Source organism: Muscardinus avellanarius, assembly GCF_963383645.1.
Source record: "Muscardinus avellanarius genome assembly, chromosome: 17".
Classification (NCBI taxonomy): Eukaryota; Metazoa; Chordata; class Mammalia; order Rodentia; family Gliridae; genus Muscardinus; species Muscardinus avellanarius.
The window spans coordinates 4,106,885-4,127,977 of record NC_137803.1 but is presented as its reverse complement, the minus strand read 5'-3'; the positions used below and the strand labels follow the sequence as shown (position 1 = coordinate 4,127,977).

The following is a 21,093-nucleotide window of genomic DNA, read 5'->3' as shown; positions in this document are numbered from 1 at the left end:
AGAATAAAAAATAGTGCTGAGGGTGTAGCTTGGAAGTAGAATGCCCCTCGGTTTCATCCCCAGTATCACAAAAAAAGATGGATGGATGGATGGATGATTGGTTGGATGGATAGGTGGATGGATAAGTGTGTGAATGGATAAGTGGGTGGATAGATGATAGATGGATGGATGGATGTTTCTAGTGAAGAGATTCAGAATAAAATCAGAAGAGGAGACAGCCAATCCGCCATCATACAAAGAAAGGAAACTGAGAGAAAAACCAAAGAAGCTTTTTATAAAGCTGAAATGCCATCAGTCAAGTGTTCTGCCCTTCTCCTGGCACAGTCATGGCTTGGAAAACAGACAGGAGGAGCTCTGTAGTCCTGAGGATGAATGTAGGTGAGAGTCATAGCCACACAACAGGCACAGGGAGAGACAGAACAGGTTATAAATCTCACTGCAGCTCGAAAAACCCAAGGAACCAGCCAGGAATGCACACAGTTCTCAGTAGAAGTAGTTCTGTAAGACAGCAGAGGGAGCAGGAAGCACCACTGGAGCCGGAGGGCACAGATCCACAGCACGCCTTTCCTCAAAGGATTCTGTTTTTGCCAGTACATGGAAACTTCAGCCCCCCAAATTTGGCTGCTCTCATTTGCATCTCCTGGGGTCTCCAAGTGGCTCAGTGTGTGGGGACCTCAGTGATGAAGCCCACACCAAGGGGAAGCAAAGCACCAGGCCTTGGGGAAGTTTCGAATGAATGCTGGAATAGTCCACATCTGCCTAGGAGGAGAGTGACCCTTTGGAGACCCTAAACCAGCAGGCTGCAGCTGAAGGCAAGCTATTGAGACACGGTGTACAGCCAGAATATGACCTTCAGGGCACACCAGAGCCCACTAAGGCCCAGGCTTGCATGCTGGGATTGTGAGATACTGTAACTCCACAGAGATAAAGAGCAGCTGAGCAGAAGTTATCAAACTTGGGTTGAAGGCACAGAACTTCCTTGACCTCCGGCATGTAGCTGGCTCTGCCCGCCTTTCTGTTGTCTACTGATAACCCTTCACCCTCCCTTCTCCCTTGAGTCTGGACAAACTCCAAGATCCAGGCAGGAACTCAGCCACCCCATGTTTCACAAGCCACCAGGACCCAGGGTGCCAAGGATATTGGATATCATCTCTCCACCTCCTGTCATGCTGAGAAGCCCCTGGGTCTAGATGGGCCTGGCTCTAACCTACAGTGTGCCACATTGGCCCCGTGGCCTCCAGTTCTCAAAATCCCCCATCCCTAAAGGTCGAGGAGCAGTTTGTGGAGTGTTTTTGTGCGGGCTTGGACTTGATGCCAGCACCATGGTTGTGGGCAGGAGAGAGATCAAGGTGGGATCCACGAATACTATCCAATGATGGTAAAAAGAGAAGATTGGAGATACAGACTAGAGGTGGGGAGGACCACTTAGATGACTTCAGTTACCTATCATTTAGGTTATTCACCTTTGTCCCAGGAATTGGAGTAAGCTCTGAGGACACCGTGCAGAACAGAGACAATAGGCTGGGCAGCTCGGAGGAGGCTGGTTGGCGAGGACTCACAGCAGTGATCAGAAGAGAAGAGCCAAAGGTCGGGTCTGAGACCACGGCATTGGAGATGGAGAAGGGAGATGGGTGTCAGGGTAGACAGACCATCAGGGCTGTCTACAAGTAAACACTACAAACAAATGAACAGTTAGTCTTCAACTGTGAAAGTTATTTAATTCAAGCAATATATAAGTGGACAAAATAGAAAGTAAACAGTCCCTCTTCCCGCTTTACATGTGTCCTACAGGAGGCCACTCTGAACAGGCCAGGGAGGGCAGACAGTGGTGAAGAGGAGGGCCAGGGGAAGGAGGACTTCCAACTCCAGTGTGAATTGGGCCGACGCTCCTGAGATAAGGGACACCAGACAGGACCAGCACATGGGTGACGAGCTTACATCGCTCAAGTTGAATTTCCTTTATAACTGCTTTATTGAAAGATAACTCATATCATATAATCCACCCACTTACAATATACAGGCCAGTGGTTTTTAGTACATTCAGAGCTATCTAACTATCACCATAAACAATTTCAGAATATTTTCATCAGCCCCCAAAGAAATCCCATACCCATCAGCCATCACTCCCCATTTCTCCAAGGATTTGAAAATTCTGTACATTTTGTACTAATGGGTTCACATGATATGTTGCCTTTTATGAATAGGTTCTTTCACTTAACATGTTTTCATTGTTTTAGCCATGTGGTATCATGCATAGAAATTTATGTCATAAATAATATTCCATTTCCCATGTATACCATGTCTTTTTATAACCCATTTATCAATACATGAATATTTTTTTCCACTTCGGGGCTATTATGAATAATGCCATGAGCATTCATGTACAAGTATCTGTCTTGCTGGAGCCAGCCAGCAAAAGTGCAGGTTCTAAAGAGAGGTGTGAGAATGAAGAATTTATCTCTAAGAATTTGATTCTCAGAATATTTAATTTATTCTAACATGGGGGAGCCTCCAGCCTACTATCTCTACTGGCCGACCCCTGTTCTTAGGTCAATATTTCCTACTGGTCGATGACTACGCCTGGGTCAGTATTCTCTACTGCGCCGACACGGGGTTTGTTTTTCCAGAGGTATTTATACAGTCACAGGTCAATCAATATCCTTGTGCTACCACCACCAGAATACAATAAAGACCAATACAAAACACATATTACAGATAGATTAACCAGTACCCTCATGCCAGCACCATCTGATCTTCTCCCCAAACCTTGTTGACTCTGGGCGAAGGACAGTCAGCTGAGTCAGAGACACTAATCTAGGGGAAAGCCTTAATGGCTCCCCACAATTATCCCCCCCTTTTTTTTTTTTTACTATATTCAAAGAAGACTCTGCCTGTCTTAGGTTGTTTCTTTCATGTATCAAGGATTACCCATCTTTGGATAATACACTGCTAGGCTATATATCCTGTCTTAGGTTTCCTTGTCCCAAGGAAATCTTACCCATCATTGACTACCAGCCTCTTAAATGGGGGTACCCTTCAAAGGTAAATTGTGCACTTCTGCTGAAAAAATGCTCTTACTTTGTCCTGAGACCACACTTTGTCCGAGTCTCTAATAAACAAGGTATTGGGAGTATCATGTAACAGGTATTTCAGCAAGACATTTTCTCCAATTAACACAATGATTTTTACATGTTAAATCAGTTTTACAGAGTAAACAATTATTAGTGGGCTAACTTTTTTATCTATTTTCCCTGGGTAACCAGGGCCCCACAAGACCAAACCTTCAATAGCAGTTACTACTTGTCTGTAATACCACGGGTGTCAACTGCAGACATCCCATCTTCTTGACATCCCTAGAAAAACATAAGAGTGTACCAGTTCTTTATCCAAATTAACCAAAAGTACCAATTCTTTGTCCAAAATAATACTATCAGTCTTTGTACTATCAATTCTCCATCCAAAATAATCTTGACATTTTTACCAGTTCTTTGTCCAGTATAACCAAAAGTTTCCACAATGGTGTAAAATTTAAAGCAAGAAGTCCCGGCAATAGTGAGTTGTTACTGAAGACGGCTTCCAAACAGCTGCTTCCAAACAGCTGAATGAAGTATGGGATGATCTGGAACGTAAGCCCGTGTTTCAGTCATCAGCTTTAATCCGAGAGTCTTCCATTTTTGCTTGATCCATGTCGCACGAGTCGCTCAGGTATCCACCGTGCATTATCTTCATCCTGTGAAAAAACACAAACATGCCCTCTTCCCCATATTAGTATGGGGTCAGGACCTTTCCAAATTCCTGGAATTTACAAAGCAAAGTTGTTTTTGGAGGACGATGCCAATATCTATCTGCTGCCGTGTGACCAGTTTTGTCAGCATTCAAGAAATTAAGAATAAAAAGAGCATGATTTAAAGCGTTCTGTGGTGAATGGGGATATAACTCCCCCTTTTTATTTATTTTCAAAAGGGTTATTTTCAGAATTATGGGCTCATTCTACAATGTCATGTCCTTGAGGATTATAGGGTATACTTGTAATATGTTGAATACTATATGTATTGCAAAATCTCTTAAAAGCCATACTAATATATCCTGAACCATTATCAGTTTCAATGCAGGTAGGAAGACCCAAGAAAGAAAAACATCTCAAACAATAGGAAATCACGTGTCTAGCGGCCTCCCCAGTTTGGGCTGTAGCCATAACAAAACCCGAAAAAGTGTCAATAGACACATGAACATACTTTTGCTTACCAAGGGCAGAAATGTGTGTAACATCCATTTGCCACAGATTATTTGGAACAAATCCCCGTGGATTTACACCTAAATGAGGAACAGGCAAATACTCTGGACATATAGGACACTGTTTAACAATTTGTCGTGCTGCTTCTCGAGTAATTTGAAACTGTTTGCGCAGACCAGCACTGTTTTGATGATGTAAAGAATGTGATCGTTGAGCTTGTTCCAATTGAGAGGGGCAGACTAACTTTGTAGCATCGTCAGCAATTTGATTACCTTCTGCCAAAGGACCAGGCAGGGCAGAATGTGCTCTTATGTGCCCAATAAAACAAGGATGCTGGCGTGATAAGATCTGAGTTTGAATCTGAAGAAATAAATTACCTATCACTTTATTATGTGTATCAATATATGGTACTGTTTCTAATGTTTGAGGGGCATTAGCTATATATAGACTATCAGTATATAAATTAAAAGGTGTGTCAGATAGATGTTGAAAAACAGCCACTACTGCATGTAATTCTACAACTTGAGCAGACGTATAAGATGTCTGAATTGTAGTACTATGTTTACTAATTACATAGGATGCCTTACCATTTGAGGAGCCATCAGTAAATACAAGACCGCTTGAGATATGGGAGTAGCATGAATTATCTTAGGAAATATAAGAGCATGTTTATTAACAAACTGTAGTAGCTTATCATGAGGTAAATGATTGTCAATTTCTCCAATAAAGGATGCAAAAGCAATAGCCCATGAATCAGCATTCTGAAAAAGCCATTGTACTTGCTGTTTAGTAAAAGGAACGCTAATAAGTGAAGGCTCTTTACAAAATATTTTATAGATTCTGATCTAACAGAACACACCAAGCAGGCAACTAATTCCCAATATGGTATTAAAACTCTGCTTGGAGTAGTGGGCAAATGTATCCACATTAACAGTCCATCCTGCCACAAAACAGCAGTGGGTGTATGTGCCGATGTTAATATATAAGCAGCCCATTCTTTAGTATAATCAATGTACTGTTTTCTTTGACATTCAATAGCCAATTCAACTTTTTTAAGAGCAGCACGTCCTTCCTCTGTTAAGATCCAAGAGGAAGCTGGTCTGAGTCACCTTTCAAGATATCAAATAAAGGTTGTAATTCTCCAATAGTAATATTTAAAGATGGTCTTAGCCAATTAATATCTCCTAAAAGTTTTTGAAAATCATTTAAGGTTTTTAAATTATCTATATGTAATTTAATTTTTTGTGGCTTAATAGTCTTGGGATAAAGAATGTTTCCCAAGTAAGTATACGGTGGTTCTCTTTGTACTTTTTCTGGAGTTATAATCAAACCATTATTTGGTAATGCAATTTGTAAGCTAGCATAAGCTGACAACAAAATCCCTTCGTCTGTATGTGCTAATAAAATATCATCCATATAATGTATCATATACACAGATTTGTAGGATCTTCTGACTGTAGCTATAGCCTTTGCAACAAATTTTTGACAGAGTTGGACTATTGGCCATTTCCTGAGGTAACACTTTCCACTGATACCTTTGCATAGGAGCTCTATAATTTGTAGATGGAACACTAAATGCAAATCTCTTACAATCTTGTTTTGCTGCAGGTATCATATAAAAGCAGTCTTTTAAATCTGAAATTATTTTATAAGTGTCTTTGGAGATAGCTGATGGATTGGGTAGTCCAGCTGTAAAGCTCCCATTAATTCCATAGTTTTATTAACTTGCCGTAAATCCCGTAACAGTCTCCATTTACCAGATTTTTTTCTTAATGACAAATATGGGTAAATCCCAAGGGGAGTTAAAACTTTCTATATGGCTGTAGTCAAGCTGTTCCTGTACTAATTGCTCTGCAGCTTTTATTTTTCCTAAGGTTAGGGGCCATTGATCAATCCCAACTGGTTCCTCGTTTTTCCAAGTAATAGGATCGGCATGGAGCACAGGCTGATCAACAGCCCCTTCTAAAAACACCATAGACCTGCTCGAGGGCGTTGTAAATGAAGCTTTAAAGGCTCTATAACACCCTGATTATTTATCCCTAGACCTTCCTCTGGTAAAAGTCCTTGATCTAACATTTGCTGTGTCACTATAGGGCTGGGGCTATAAAGATATATACCCATGTTCTGCATAACATCTCGGCCCCATAGGTTGACAGGAAGTCCTGGAACAATATAGGGCTGAAAAACTCCAGTATGGCCTTCCTCATCTCTCCAAGTAAGCCAATCACTGCTTTGTTCAGGGTTTTTCATCTGTCCTATGCCTTTAAGATGAGTAAGGAAAGAATGCTTAGGCCATTTGTTAGGCCACAGATCAGCTGTTATGACAGAAACATCTGCCCCCACATATAATAGCCCTGAAAATTCTTTCCCATGAATAAACTATTTCAATTCTGGTCTTTGATTTCCAGTTGCTTGGACCCAAAAGGCATCTGATGAGCCAAATCCTTTTTTACCTTATTTAGATCTCTGAGCACTATTGTTAGTTTGCACCTGAGGCAGCAATACTAATTGTGCCAGTCGTTGGCCTGCATTAGTAACAGCTATCCCTTGAGGAGAATGTATCATGATTTTTATTTCTCCTTCATAGTCAGAATCAACTATGTCAGGGGCTACAGTTCCCTTCATGGTGACACTACTCCATCCTAACAACAATCCTGCTGTCCCTTTAGGTAACAGACCATAAACGCCAGTGGGAAGGGCTTGCATCCCCATTTAGGGAGTTAACACTGTAGAGGTGGAGGCACAGAGGTCCAATCCTGCGCTGCCTGGGGTTGCTCTGAGTAAGTCCTGAATGGTTTGTTGAGAGTTGTCCTGCTGAGGTACAGCTGTCTGGAGTGCCCCATAACATTGTTGCTGCGGGGCCTGAGGCGGGCCCCTCCTTCCGTTTCCGGACAGGAACTGATTCCCTTGCTCATCAGTCCTTGATTTACATTCCTTAGCCCAATGCTTCCCTCTTCTACATCCAGGGCATAAGCCTGGCTCTCGTCCATTACTAGCACTCTGCCTCTGTGGGCAGTTCTTAACTAAATTATTATTTTGTCCACACCCATAGCTTTTAACCATATTATTCTTAGGTCCTGATTGATGTTGTTGGAAAAGGACTTCTTGTACAGTTTTCCCTTGTAATGCCGCAGCCATAGCTAGTCCCTGTGTATATGCTGGTCCTATATCGGAACATAGCCGAATGTAATCACACAGGTCTCCTTTCTAAAAGGGCGTAAGGCAGCTTGACAAACAGCATTAGCATTCTCAAAGGCTAATTGCTTTACAAGCATCAGCCCTGCTTCACTGTCACCTATCAATCGACTAGCAGTTTGTAATAACCTGGCTACAAACTCCTGATATGGCTCATCTGGTCCTTGTCTTATTTTTGAAAGATCTTTAGTTTGTTTTCCTGAAGAAGCCAACTTGTTCCATGCTCGACGCGCAGCAGCATTGGTCTGAGCATAAGAAGCTAAATTTTAATTGCTGAGCGGTCTCCCTAAGTTGTCCTTCTCCTGCTAACATTTCAAAGTTTATGGGTATTCCCTGAGCTATGTTCAAATCTGCTGTGGATTGGCATTGCTCTGCAAATTCAGACTTCCACAATAAAAAAATCACCCCCTGATAAACAAGCTCGGGCTGTTTCCAATCAGGACACAAAGCCTCCATGGAGAGAGATTCTAACATGGCCTGAGTAAAAAGTGCTGTTGGTCCATATTGAGCACAAGCCGTTTTAATTTTTAATTGTTTGAAAGGAAAGGGTGTATGTCCTCTAATAACACCTCCTTGACCCAGTTTTGCTGGCATTTAAGAAATCTTATAATGCTTTCTTTACCATCAGGGTCTTCAGTATCTGGGAAACTCTGAATCCCCTAGTATCTTCTCCGTTTTTTGCAGCCCGATTTATAGCTGCTTGAAGCGGTGAAATTAAAGAAAACAACTCATCTCTATGGTACTGAGCAGCAGTTTCTTCCTTAGGAAGCTTAACACAAAGCATATCTTTTAACCTATGTACAAAAAGCAAAAAACTAATCTTCCGGCCCATTGTATATTACTATTTACACATTAGGAACTAATCTTCTGACCTATCCTCTATTACTATTTACACGTTAGGTGCCTTCATTTTCTATCTTAGTTTCTTTCTTCATTTTCTGTCTTAGTTTCTTTTGCACAAAGCTTGTTTAATGACCTATTATATATTACACTACCCATGTTTCACCACCACTACAAATCTTTGAGCCTACTCTTTTTATTCAGCGGTGTCCTTCATGGGATCCTCTATTTCAGAATTTCCCCATATTACAGATAGGTTAATCAGTACTCTCGTGCCATCACCATCTGATCTTCTCCCCAAACCTTGTTGGCTCTGGGCAAAGGACAGTCAGCTGAGTCAGAGACACTAATCTAGGGGAAAGCCTTAATGGCTCCCCACACTGTCTGAATACGTTTTTTTTTTTTTTTCTTCTTTTTTAGGTATGTATATCTAGCAGTGGAATTGGCAGGTTACATGGTAATTCTATATTTAACTTTTTTTTCATACTGGGTATTGAACCAAGGTCTGCTCTACCCGGTACCTTTTATTTTTACTCTGAGGCAAGGTTTTTTTTTTTTTTTTTTTTTTTTTTTTTCATTTACCTATCTACATTGGTCTTGAACCTGCACTCCCCCTGCCTCAGCCTCCTGAGTAGCTGGGATTACAGGCGTACACTGCCATGCCTCACCAATGTTTAACTCTTTGAGAAACTGTCATGTTGTTTAACACAGATTTTTATGTTTCTGCCAGCAAAGAAGTAGGGTTACAATTTCTCCACATCTGTGTCCGCCTTTCCTATTGCAGCCTTCCTGGTAGGGATAAAGTGACATCTCTCTGTGGCTTAGGTTTACGATTCCCTAATGACTCATGGTGTTGAGCACAGTAATGATGCGTATAGCTCACCTGTGTCTGTTCCTGTGGGCGTGTCTACTCCGGTCGAGTTGTAGCTACAAGTCCCTAGATACGCCATCTGTAATATTTTCTCCCATTCTGCGTACTGCCTGTGTTTTGCTCAGCTTTTCCATCTCCATGACCAAAATACCTGAGAAGCTCAACGTAGAGAAGGAAAGCTCATAGTTTTTAAAGGTTTGGTCCATGGATAGCCAGCTCCAAGGCGGAACCACAGCAGCAGAGCACCGAGGGGAGAGAGGCTGCGCTCAGTCACGGTGGTTGGAAACAGAGGGGCCAAGTGGAAGGGACCAGAAAGAGATGTACAGTCCCCAAGGCCACCCCTCCAGGGACCCACCTCCTCCACCCACGCCCCACTTCTGAAACTTCCTGCACTGGGAACATGTTTTCAGCACATGAGCTTCGGGGGACATTCTGGATCCAAACGATAACGTCCTTTTCGCTGACTTGATGGTGTCCTTTGAAACCAAAGATTCCCCACTTTGAAGTTCAATGTATTTCTTCTTTTATCATTTGTGCTTTCAACATCATTCCCTTAGAAACCATTATCTAACCCCAAATCATTAAGGGTTAAACCTCTGTTTTCTTCCAAGAAAATTATGGCTTTTCTCTTGTGCCCTTGAGCTGGTGAAATGAAAGAAGGTAAATGTAAGCATCATGCTATTATTACCTGTAACAATAGTTAATATTTCCAGCTGTGAGTTCTCAAATGAGCTCTCCCTAAATAGCAACTGGATTATAAAACATGACAGACATAATCAGGTAAAATAAGGTCAGTCTAACTATAGACCATTAGGATAATAAGATGAGAGTTATAAAAGGTCCTCTACTGGGGAAAAAGAAGTGCCTGTAAATTATGTGAATTTCGAATTAATTCTACTAGAACTTCTAATTATTCAGCTACTTCCCGAATTCTCTTGTTGCTCCAAGAACATTAAAACAAGTTAAAAAAAAAGTATCATCTTGTGAGGCCCTTTGCAACTCAGTGAGACTCTGTTTCCAAATAAAGAATAAAAGCCAGGCTTGGTGGCATACGCTTGTAATCCCCACGCTTGGGAGGCAGAGACAGGAGGATTACGCAGGTTTGAAGCCAGCTGCGCTGGCTTAAGAGACCCTGTTTCCAAATAAAAAACATAAAAATAGGTCTGGGAGTGTAGCCGGGAGGTAGAAGGGCTTCCAGGAACCCCAGTACCACCATAAATAATAATAATAATAATAATAATAATAATAATAATAATAATAATAAAAATAGGGCTAGGGATATAGCTCAGAGGTAGAATAACCCTGGGTTCCATCCCCAGTACCAGAAAAAATAAACAAACAAAAAAGCCAAAAACTGACAACATGACATTTTGGTGGTGGCTTTATTATTGTTGGTGCACTGTAATCATATATCTTGTTGAAGTTCAGCGGGCTGGAGGCACGCATGCGCTCGGCTCTCACTGAGCCCTCCCCTGGTCCTCACCCACTCCCTCTCCCTCCCACCTTCCCTCCCTCAGCTCAGCGCAGTGATTGACTTTGATCATTGTGCGCATGTTCAGCCGGCCCACTGAGGTGTCTCCCATCACCTTCAGTCAAGTCCCCTCCTTCCCTCCATTAGTTTCTCCTCCGTTGTCTGGAGTCCCTCCTCCTGTGTTCCAATTTCTCCAACTTCCACATAGGAGGGAGGACATCCGACCTTTCACTATTTGTGACTGAGTAATCTCACTTAGCATCATGTTCTCCACTTCCATCCACTTCCCTGCAAGTGGCACAATTTAGTTCTTCTTTATGACTGAGTAGAACTCCATTGCGTCTATATCTCATAGTTTTGTAATCCGCTCATCTACTGATGGATGTCTCAGCTGGTTCCATAGTTTGGCTACAGTGGTTTCTTATGTCATTTGGATTGGAGGTCAAATCTTTGCAACTTCACGTTTTGCATTGTTTTTCTGAAGGACCTAAGCTGTAAGCATAAGCACAGTTGTGTCTCTTACTTCTCTCTTTTTAAAAAGGATGAGTACACAATCTCCCCACCCCTGGACCTATACTTGCTTCTAGGCCAAAACAAAAGCCTTCAGTCAACTCCAGCCTGTACTACGAAAGCCCAAACACAACCAGATGCAAACCTGGCTGGATTCCAATGGAGACTGCCCTAGCAAGATCAGCCGCCCATCCTATCTTGCTAAAACATCCTCTCTTTATTTAAGTTAGATTCCAAAACTTAACATAGGCTCTGGGTCATGGTGAACTTTGTGACTTAGTGGACTCTGTGTGGTCAGCTTTCGTGGGAAAAGAAGTGACCAGAAAAGCACTGGTCCAAGGGGAGAGTAGAGAGAAGCAGGGAACAAGCTACCTCTGTCTTCACCTGTTTTGGGGGGCGGAAAGGATAGTGGGGAATAAGCCCAGGCTCGTTCTACCTCTGAGCTCTACCCCAGCCCTTTTTTGTAGTTTGTTATTTTGAAACAGGATCGCGCTGAGAAGCCGAGGGTCTCCCTTAACCGCTGAGGCTGGCCTTGAAGCTGCCACCCTCCTGTCCTGTCTCAGTCCCCCATGTACTGGGGTTACAGGCTTACGCCACCAAACGCAGCTTCTATTAATGTTCTAAAATCATGCTTTGATCTCATAGTGTGACCAAAGTGTGATCCAAAGGAGAAAGGATTTAAGGACAGGTGTGTGTGTGTATGTGTGTGTGTATGAGGAGGTGCGTGGATGTGTACAGGTGTGTATGTGAGGACAGGCATGTGTGCGTGTGTGTGTATGTGTATGTGTGTGTGTGTGAGAGAGAGAGAGAGAGAGAGAGAGAGAGAGAGAGAGAGAATCTGCCACAGATTCTGCCACAATTTAAACTACTCATGAGTTTAAATTGTCACAAAGAGCATAGTATAATTTTGGCATATCTTAAATACTGACTTTCAAAATGAGGCTAAAACATCACTCACTTAACTCTACCTGGTGACATTTAAATATTAGCAGCAATGGCCATCGTTGCCCTTTTGTAAAAGCATTTACCCGTCCTTAGGAGGCAGAAACTTTCTATCGTTCCTTTTCTCCTCGACCTCCCCCCACCCCTGCATTTCTTCTCCCCAGAACTGTACCCTACAGGGAGATGCTGTGATGACTGCTCAGCCCTCGGCCGCCGTGACCTGCTCCTCTACAGTAGAGATCCACCCACCGGGGATGTGAGAGGTTTGCTTCCCTGTGGTCCTGTGGCCCAAGACCCTGTATCACGGGTGTGCCTTGCCCTGACCACGGTCTCCCAGGACACAGACCTGGGGGGGCAGTGGAAGTGGCACAGCACCACCCTCCGCAATTTGCCACACCCCCATTGCTGACTGCAGGTTACCAGTGAGCTCAGGGCACACACAGAGGCCGCTGTCCCACTCCTGCCTCAGGGCTCGCCCCCTGCAGGGGGTCAGAAGAAGTCAGAGGGCAGTCTGACTAGAGGGCACTGTGCCTTGGCTGAAGAGGTATCAAAGGATACATACCCCAGTTCCCCAACCGCACCAGATCTGGCAGAAGACTCCACACCGTGGCACCGTGGGCAATTCCACACTTCCGGACGGGTGAGGAATCTGGGTCAACATCCCCAAAGGCACATGCTGAAACCCTCTCCCCTAAGGTGAGGGTTTTAGGAGATGGGGTCTGTAGGAAGTGATGAGGATTATACAGAGGCAGAAGGTGGAGTCCTCTATAAAGAGTCCTATAAAGTTTCAAGAGGGGAAGGTACCTTCATGAGGGAAAGGGCTTCTGGAACCTTGGGAGGTGTTTCCATGATACTCCCCAGTGGAAGAGAAGGCAGATACACGCTCCAAGCAGAGGACGGTCACATCTGCCGGGCAGGTCATCTACAGTAGGACCCTGTGCTGCATCCACCCACGCCCAGCACAGGAAGCGCCTGGCGCCTGGTGAAACTCCTGCACGCCAGCCATGAAGCACCAGGAAGGAAAGAGAAACGATGGCCCCGAGAACTTTTAAAGTCGAATAGAAAGCAGAAGACAAAACAGTGTCAAGTATTTCTTCTCCTTTGTTCCACTGACAAAGAAAGAAAAACTGACAGCCAAGGCAGAAAATTGCTGAATTGGTGATTAAAAAAAAAAATGTTGGACGGTGTGCTATAGCTCTTAAAAATGAAAAAGGTGCTGAGTGTGGTGGTGTGAACCTTTAACCTTGGGAGGCTAGCATAGAGGGATCGCAGGTTTGAAGCCACTTCAGCAACTCAGTGAGAACCTATTTCAAAATAAAAATAAAAATGGCTGGCACTAGCTGGGCATGGTGGCGCACGCTTGTAATCCCAGCATTCGGGAGGCTGAGACCAGAGGATCACGGTTCGCAGACAGCCTCAGCTACCTAGTGAGGCCCTCTGTAAATTAGTGAGACCCTGTTTCAAAATAAAGAATAAAAATAGGGCAGGGGGTTTAGCTCGGAGGTCAAATGTCCCTGGGTTCCATCCCCAGACCCACCCCACCCCCCCAAAAAAGCTGGTGCTATAGCTTGGAGGTAGAAGTGCCAGTACCCAAACCCCAACCCCAAAAAAGTGAAAAAATATTAAAACAGTAGGATCACAGGTTTGAGCCCAGCCTCAGTAACCTAGTGAGACTCTCGGCAATTTAGCAAGACCTTGTATCAAAAATAATAAAAAAAAGAAGTAAGGGCACAGCTCAAAAGGTAGAATGCCCCTGGGTTCAATCCCTATTACCAAAATTAATTAAATGACTTACAAATTGTACAAATTGATCCTTTTGATGCAATCTAGCATATGACACACCCCCTTCAATTCACTTCATAGCTGATTGAAGAGCCATGGTTTCAAAGGTACTAATATTGGAAGACATAGCTAAAAGAACACAACCCAAAGAGCTGAAGTATTTCCTCGGGTCCCTTAACAAGTGTTGTAATTTATTTTGAACCACAGGTGCGCCCATCAACCCCAGCTCCTAGCCCTTTGCTCTTCAGTTTTATTCTAAACAGCATGTTGGGAGTGGCTTAGGGAAGAGGGAGTGGAAGTGAGGGCAGGGGGTAAGGCAGCAGGACACCTGCCCCCACAGCTGTGCCGCCCCGCCCCGCCCCCCTGGCTGGGCGAGGTGGGAAACTCCTGCTGAGTTTGTGCAGCAGCCCAGGACTTGCTTTATAGCTGCCGCTGACTCCTCCCACATTTACTACTTGTTACTGGAAGCCGATCCAAGGCTGCGCTCACCAGCATCTCCACTCCACACCTGGCACCTGTCTGGCCCTGTGGGAAGTCGGTAATAAGCACATAAGCCTCCTATGATGGACTTTCTCTCCCTCCCTCCTTCCCTTCCTTCCCTTTTACTTTTTGCAGCACTGGGGATGAAACCCAGGGGCATTCTATCTCTAAGGTATACTCCCAGCCCTATTTTTTATTCTTTATTTGGGAACAGGATCTCACAGAGTTGCAAATGGCCTCGCTAAGTCGCTGAGGCTGCCCATGAACCGTGATCCTCCAGTTCCAGCCTCCCAAATGCTGGGAAGACAAGCGAGCGCCACCACGCCCGGCTCCCTGTGATTCTTTCAATCATGGGGCTTTCAATTAAATGTCTTTGGAGTCTTACAGGCATTAAGTGGAAATACCAGCTCTGCTATTGCAGTGAGACTTAAGCAGGGATGGTGACGACAAACCAAATGACAGGTCTTGCGAAGTCGCTTGACAGGGCGTGGCTCCAGAGGACGCAGAGCTGTCGGCTAATAAAAATAATTGTGTGGCACCCATAAACATAATAATCACTCACTTCCTGATTAGAGCCCTTTGTTATATTCATCTAACACTTCATTAACACAAGGTAATAATAATACAAGATGATGGTAAAAATTATGTTGTAATCTCTAGTATGGAGTTCTTGAAAAGTTTTCCCAGATATAAATAAATGAAAAACTCACTAAAAATAAAAGAACCACTTCAGGGGGCAAAATTCTAAAACTTGAATATAACTGCTTAAGAAAAATCTTCAGGTATCAGGCGAGTTGGCTCACACCTGTAATTCCGGTCCTTGAGAAGCTGAGACAGGAGGGTCACAGATTCCAGGCCAGCCTCAGCAACCTAGTAAGACCATTTTTAAACAAAAATATATAAATAAAAAGGCTTGGGAATGTAGCTTGGAGGTAGAATGTCTTTAGGTTCAACCCCCAGAACCAAGAAAGAAAGAAGGAAGCTCAGGAGCCTTATGGGCTTCGGCTTCCACAACAAGGCGACCTGCCAGGCTCTCCACGAGCTCAGCTCTGTAAGGTGGCCACAAAAATATCTGTGAGCTGCAGAAGGCACTGGCAGGAAGCACCTATTTCTTGCCTTAGCCCTTTGGTATCCTGCTTGTTTGTTTCCCAGACACCTCTTCCTAGCGATGCTGAAAGACCAAGTCCTGTGGACAAAATGAAGAATGTCACATGTGTAGTGTGTGTGTGTGTGTGTGTGTGTGTGTGTGTGTGTGTGAGAGAGAGAGAGAGAGAGAGAGAGAGAGAGAGAGAGAGAAGGTTGAACCCTGAACATGGGGGAGAGAAAGAGAGAGAGGGAGGGAAAGAAGGAAGGAGGGAGGGAGATAGAAATAGATAGATTATAGATAGAGAAATAGAAAACCTGGGAGATTGAACCCAGGGGAAGGAGGGAAAAGAGAGAGAGAGAGAGAGAGAGAGAGAGAGAGAGAGAGAGAGAGAGACTGAAGGTTGAACCCTGAACACAGGGGGGAGAGAGAGAAAGAGAGAGAGAGGGAGGGAGAGAAGGAGGGAGGGAGATAGAAATAGATTATAGAGAAATAGAAAACCTGGACATTGAACCCAGGGGAAGGAGGGAAGAGAGAGAGAGAGAGAGAGAGAGAGAGAGAGAGAGAGAGAGAGAGAGAGAGAGAAAGAAACTGGAGATCAAACCCAGGGGCATACTGTCTCCAAGATACACCCCTGGCTCTTTAATTTTTATTTTTTTTAAACAAGATCTCACTTAGTTTTGAGTCTCACTAAGTTGCTGAGGCTGGCCTGAAACCTGTGATCCTCCTGTCTCAGCCTCCCGAGTACTGGGGTCACAGGCATGCACCATCATGCCTGGCTCACATGTGTGCTCTTGTTGTAGAAGCAGAGAAAACAGCATGAGGATCTTAAGTCATTTTTAGTTGACTAATCTGTGATTAACCAGGCACAGCAGCATCTGCACATCAGAGCCGGCCACCTCCTAGTATCTGTGGGCATATCAAAACTCTACTCCTCTTACATCCATGGTAAGAAACAAGATTGTTACAGACATGTTTGACAAAATCTGGACACAAATGCCTGCAGGATTATTTTCCCTTTGCAATTCAGCCATCTTCCACATCACCAGCACTACATTCACTTGAGCTTCAGTGAGAAAAGGGGAAGGAATAATGTATGCCGTTCAGTATAAGACTCTATATGCTGGGTGGGAATCGGGGAAGGGCTGATGGGGTGCTGTGTGCGTGCTGTGTGCGTGCCTCCACCATCTTGTACTCCAATAAGATGAATGAATACAATGCACAAAAAACTTGTTAAAATCTATATGCTGTAATCATAATGAAACTCCAATATGTTTAGATATTTCCTAAGAACATTAATAGTTGGTCACCTAATGTGCCAGTGGAGATCACAGCTCACTACAAACTTACTTATGGTCTAATAAATTGTTCCCACAAGGTTGTATGTTTAAAAGGACAATAACATAATAATAACGCATTAGGCAGAAAATAACTGGAGAACCAGATGGCTGGATCCACCCATCAGGGCTCCCACGAAGAAACAAGCAATACCACCCCAAAATGTCTCATGGCTTGCCAGGAGCACCAATGTCTTAAAAAATCAGATGCCTAGAGCCCCACCCACCCAGGCTCCACATCTGCGTCTTGACAATTCGGGGAATCAGCATTTTCTTTGAAGGGCATACAGATTGTTGTCAACTTCCAGGTGGGAAATTCTCAGAGCTTTAGAGAGTATCAAGCTGAGATCCTCTTTGGCATGGCATGTTCAAGCTGAGAGAACCCACAGCTGCAAGGAGCTCTGGGGTCCGTGGGTGGCTGTTTATGTTGTTGGTATGTTTTTCCATCAGAGAAGATAACACAGTCTTTTTATAGATCCTATAGGCTACTATCTCTTTTTATTATGCATTCCAAATAGAAAAACTATTAGAAACCTTTGAGCTACCATCTCTGAGCCTTTAATTGCATGGTGAGTGACATTATTATTATTATTATTTTTTTTTTTTTTTTTTTTTGGTGGTACTGGGGGTGGAACCCAGAGGCTTTCTACCTCCAGGCTATACTCCCAGACCTATTTTCTATTTTATTTAGAAACAGAGTCTCACTAAGTTGCTGAGAGCCTCACTAAGTAGCAGAGGCTTGCTTCGAACCTGTGTGATCCTCCTGTCTCAGCCTCCCAAGCATGGGGATTACAAGCGTGTACCACCACGCCCGGCTGTGAGTGCCATTATTAACTGGTTGCCCCATTAAGATGTGAAGAAGCAAGGGCTGTTCCCTTCCCTCCAGCCAGACACATGAGTAGGAACTACATGATTAGCACGTTAAGTAATCCTGTGGATAATAGAGACGCAAAACACTGAAGAGAACTGTGTACCAAACAAACAGGCAAATGTGGTGGCATATTTTAAAAGCCAGATATATTTTAAAAAGATCATGCTTACAAGTAAATTATGTAGTGAAGAGCCATCAAAATAAAGTTAATGCATAAAAAGGCACATCTGAAAAGTTTAAGTGTATAAAGAACAGTTCATTTTTGTTGTGTTTCTAATGTAGGAAGAAAGAGAAATGGGCATATTAAAATTATTTTTCCAGGAAGAGGTTTCTGTCAGTCGAAGTAATTAACACTGGCTTCTCTTCTCCCTTGTGGAAAGTGTCTTTTCTTCCCGCGGCTTCTGGAAAGCAGTCAATCTTCTGCCATGTAGAGGCGGTACATCAGGGCCACGGCCAGGGCGGAGACGGCTGGGATCACCCAGTTGGTCCACCAACTAGAAAGACACAGGGTTGGCAATGAGCTTGCACGACAGTCAACGCAGGGGATGCAGAGCTACCGCCAGGTTTTTATTTTTGTTTGTGTTTGTTTGTTTGTTTTTACTTCTGCAACCAAACTGGCTAAAAAGACAACTCAGCTTTGCTAAAAACAATGTGCGTGCAATGCGTGTCCTGGAATGCTGGCAACTGCTCTTTCCTGCTCGGCTTCCATCCGAATCCATAAAACTTTGCAGAGATAGCTGCTAACCCCTCTCCCAGCAGAGAGCTGCTAGCCCTTCTCCCAACCAACTCGGGAACAGTGCCTTGCTGATGGACCTAAGCGAGGGGGTATGAATGACAAGGGACCACAAGGGAAGATCCCTGACATTTTATCACATATGTTAATTAAGCATTAAAAATGGCACTATGTATATCCCCATGCTTAGGAGGCGGAGACAGGAGGATCACGCAGGTTCAAAGTCAGCCTCGCTGGCTTAAGAGACCCTGTTTCCAAATAAAAATCTAAAATAGGTCTGGGAGTATAGCCCGGCGGTAGAAGGGTTTCCAGAAACCCCAGTACCACCAATTAATTAATTAGTTAATTAATTAAAATAAAAGTGGCACTGTGTTGAGAATGGGAAGACCAAGGTTTTTAGTCTGGGTGAGCTGTCACCCAGCTCTCCAGCCAAGGCAGATCATGTCCTCTGAGCCCCAGGGTGAAGGATTCTGAACCTGCATGAGAACCAAGGTTGCTACGTCTACACAGCTCTACCTCGTTGACATTCCGCTATGAGCATCTAATCTTGACGCCTGTGCTTGGTGGATTTAAACTATAAGCAAACAGCCCGACCACAGTACTGAGTCAGTGGCCTACAGGCCTAAATTCACAAGAAGGCCCAGTCTACATTGTGCAGCGTAAAATTTCAGCCAACTATAAATTATAGACTGCAGGTCAAATCAGGGCTAGAGCTTGGAAGGGCTCAATTATGATGGAAAACTTTCAATCTGAATCTCCAAATTAGATTTCAATTTCTTAGGAAATAAAAATGAACATATAGTCTTTAGGATATAAATAAACTATGTATACAAACATTTTCTTCATGTGCTAGCCCATTCAAAGACCAAGCACAATATACAGATTTTAAAGTACAGAAGGATTACAAGAAAGAAGCCAGTGTGTCAGTGAAGAGTGAGGAGAAGCGTTGGCGGGGACCAGGAAATATTCTAGAACTCCAGAGACTGGGGCAGTTAAATATGACAGGAGGAAATACAAATGTGAAGTTTTAAGCTTGGGCTAAAAAAAAAAAAAAAAAAGGCTGGGCCAGGTGTGGTGGCACACGCTTGTAATCCCAGCATTTGGGAGGCTGAGACAGGAGGATCACGGTTCGCGGACAGCCTCAGCTACTTAGTGAGGCCCTCTGCAACTCAGTGAGACCCTGTTTCAAAATAAAAAATAAAAAGTAGGGCTGGGGATGTAGCTCAGAGGTAGACTGCCCCTGGGTTCCATCCCCGGTAACACACACACACACACACACACACACACACACACACACACACAGGCTATTATATAAGCGATGGTAGAGCTGCCAACATGTTAACTTGAGCTTGGGCTGAAATAAGGAAATCTGGTCTCTATAACAAGTGAGTCACACTGTACTTGGATTACTGAGTGTAACTTTAGGGCCAACTCAGTGACAAGGGAAAACAGAGCCCTGCTGAGGGGGAAACGTAATCACTGCGGCTGAAGAAGCTTACTGATAGCAAAGAGGGTGGGCGGAAAGGAACCAGTGGCCTGGTCAGTGGCCACGGGGCCGATCCCCGAAGGCTGCCAAGGAGAAAGGGAGATGTGATTGGCTCTGCTCTGTATGTTCCTTGGGCAGATGCAGCCAGAGGGCGAGGTCTGGGCACTGGGAGGGCTGACAGTTTAGGATGGGGAGCCCTGAACCACCTGGGTGCTCGGGGGACAAGACCTGGGGGTGAGAACCGAGAGGAAGCGCAGGAGTCAGGAGTCGGGTACAGAGGGTCAGATGGGGAGGCGCTGGTCCAGCCCAACACAGCCTTGAAAGGAAACTGCCACGTACCTGGAGCTGGACTCAACAGTCGTAATAAGTGTTTCCTGAAACACGAGAGAAAAAGCAAAGTTAAGGGAACGTCCAGACGTCTGCTCCACTGACTGCAAATCAGCTGCAAAAGAAGGCCACGCTGTTCTATTCTCTATCATCCTTAAACCGTGTTCAAACAGAAGGTTACAGCATAACCCTCTTTACTAAAGTGCCTCATTTCACCTTTTATCCAGATTTCAAAATTTTAAGAATTATCTATATATAAGCAAGAACATAAATCTTGATAATTTGGGAATGTTAAAAACCCACACTCTACATAGAATATCCTGCACACAACAGGCATCTAAAGCCTTTTGGACACAGAAACTGAAACAGATACACAGGAACATAGATGCAGCCTAATCATTGTCTTTAGGAAGGGTAGTTCAGTTCTTCCAGAGCAGGACATGTTCCATAAAAAATGTAAATTATTTCATTCAAATCTGATTGGACAGAAAGGTTACATTAAACCAAAAAGTAAAAAATAAAAAAATAAAAACAAGACCTGTCACTGCAAGTTCTAACCTCTACATCACCGCTCCTGAGCGCCCTTAAACTTTAACTAGACAGTACTATCAGGACCCCTGATGGCTTCGGGACTGCTCTGCCTGACCTCAAGTCAGTCAGCACTTTCGGAGAGAAATGCATACTTCCCCAAATGGCTGAAAAAACAAGACTCGGTGATGTGTGAACTTCCCTGGGCTTGAGGTCATGTTAAAAGCGTTATTTTAATATTCCACACAGCAAAAGTGTTAGTGCTTCAAACAGAAGTAGCCGGGAACGAGGCGGCTCCATCAAGGGCCCTGGGCCTGCGGTTTCTAGCAGCAGAGATAAAGAAGCATGAGCCCAGCCACTGGCGATGTGCGGGAGGCAGGCGACACTCTGCAAAGCGCATGA

General features: G+C 44.0%; 1 protein-coding gene across 2 annotated transcripts in view; it reads right to left on the bottom strand.

The window, feature by feature from the left end:
* Positions 1-18,029: 18,029 nt before the first annotated feature.
* CYB5A (cytochrome b5 type A) overlaps positions 18,030-21,093 on the bottom strand; it is a gene marked incomplete at both ends in the record, with an annotated part of 35,239 nt that continues 32,175 nt past the window's right edge. For both annotated transcript variants that reach the window (XM_080714799.1, XM_080714800.1), the window contains 2 exons: positions 18,030-18,111; positions 20,176-20,210. In XM_080714799.1, coding sequence (XP_080570925.1) covers positions 18,030-18,111; positions 20,176-20,210 — 117 coding nt within the window. The remainder of the gene's footprint in view (positions 18,112-20,175; positions 20,211-21,093) is intronic.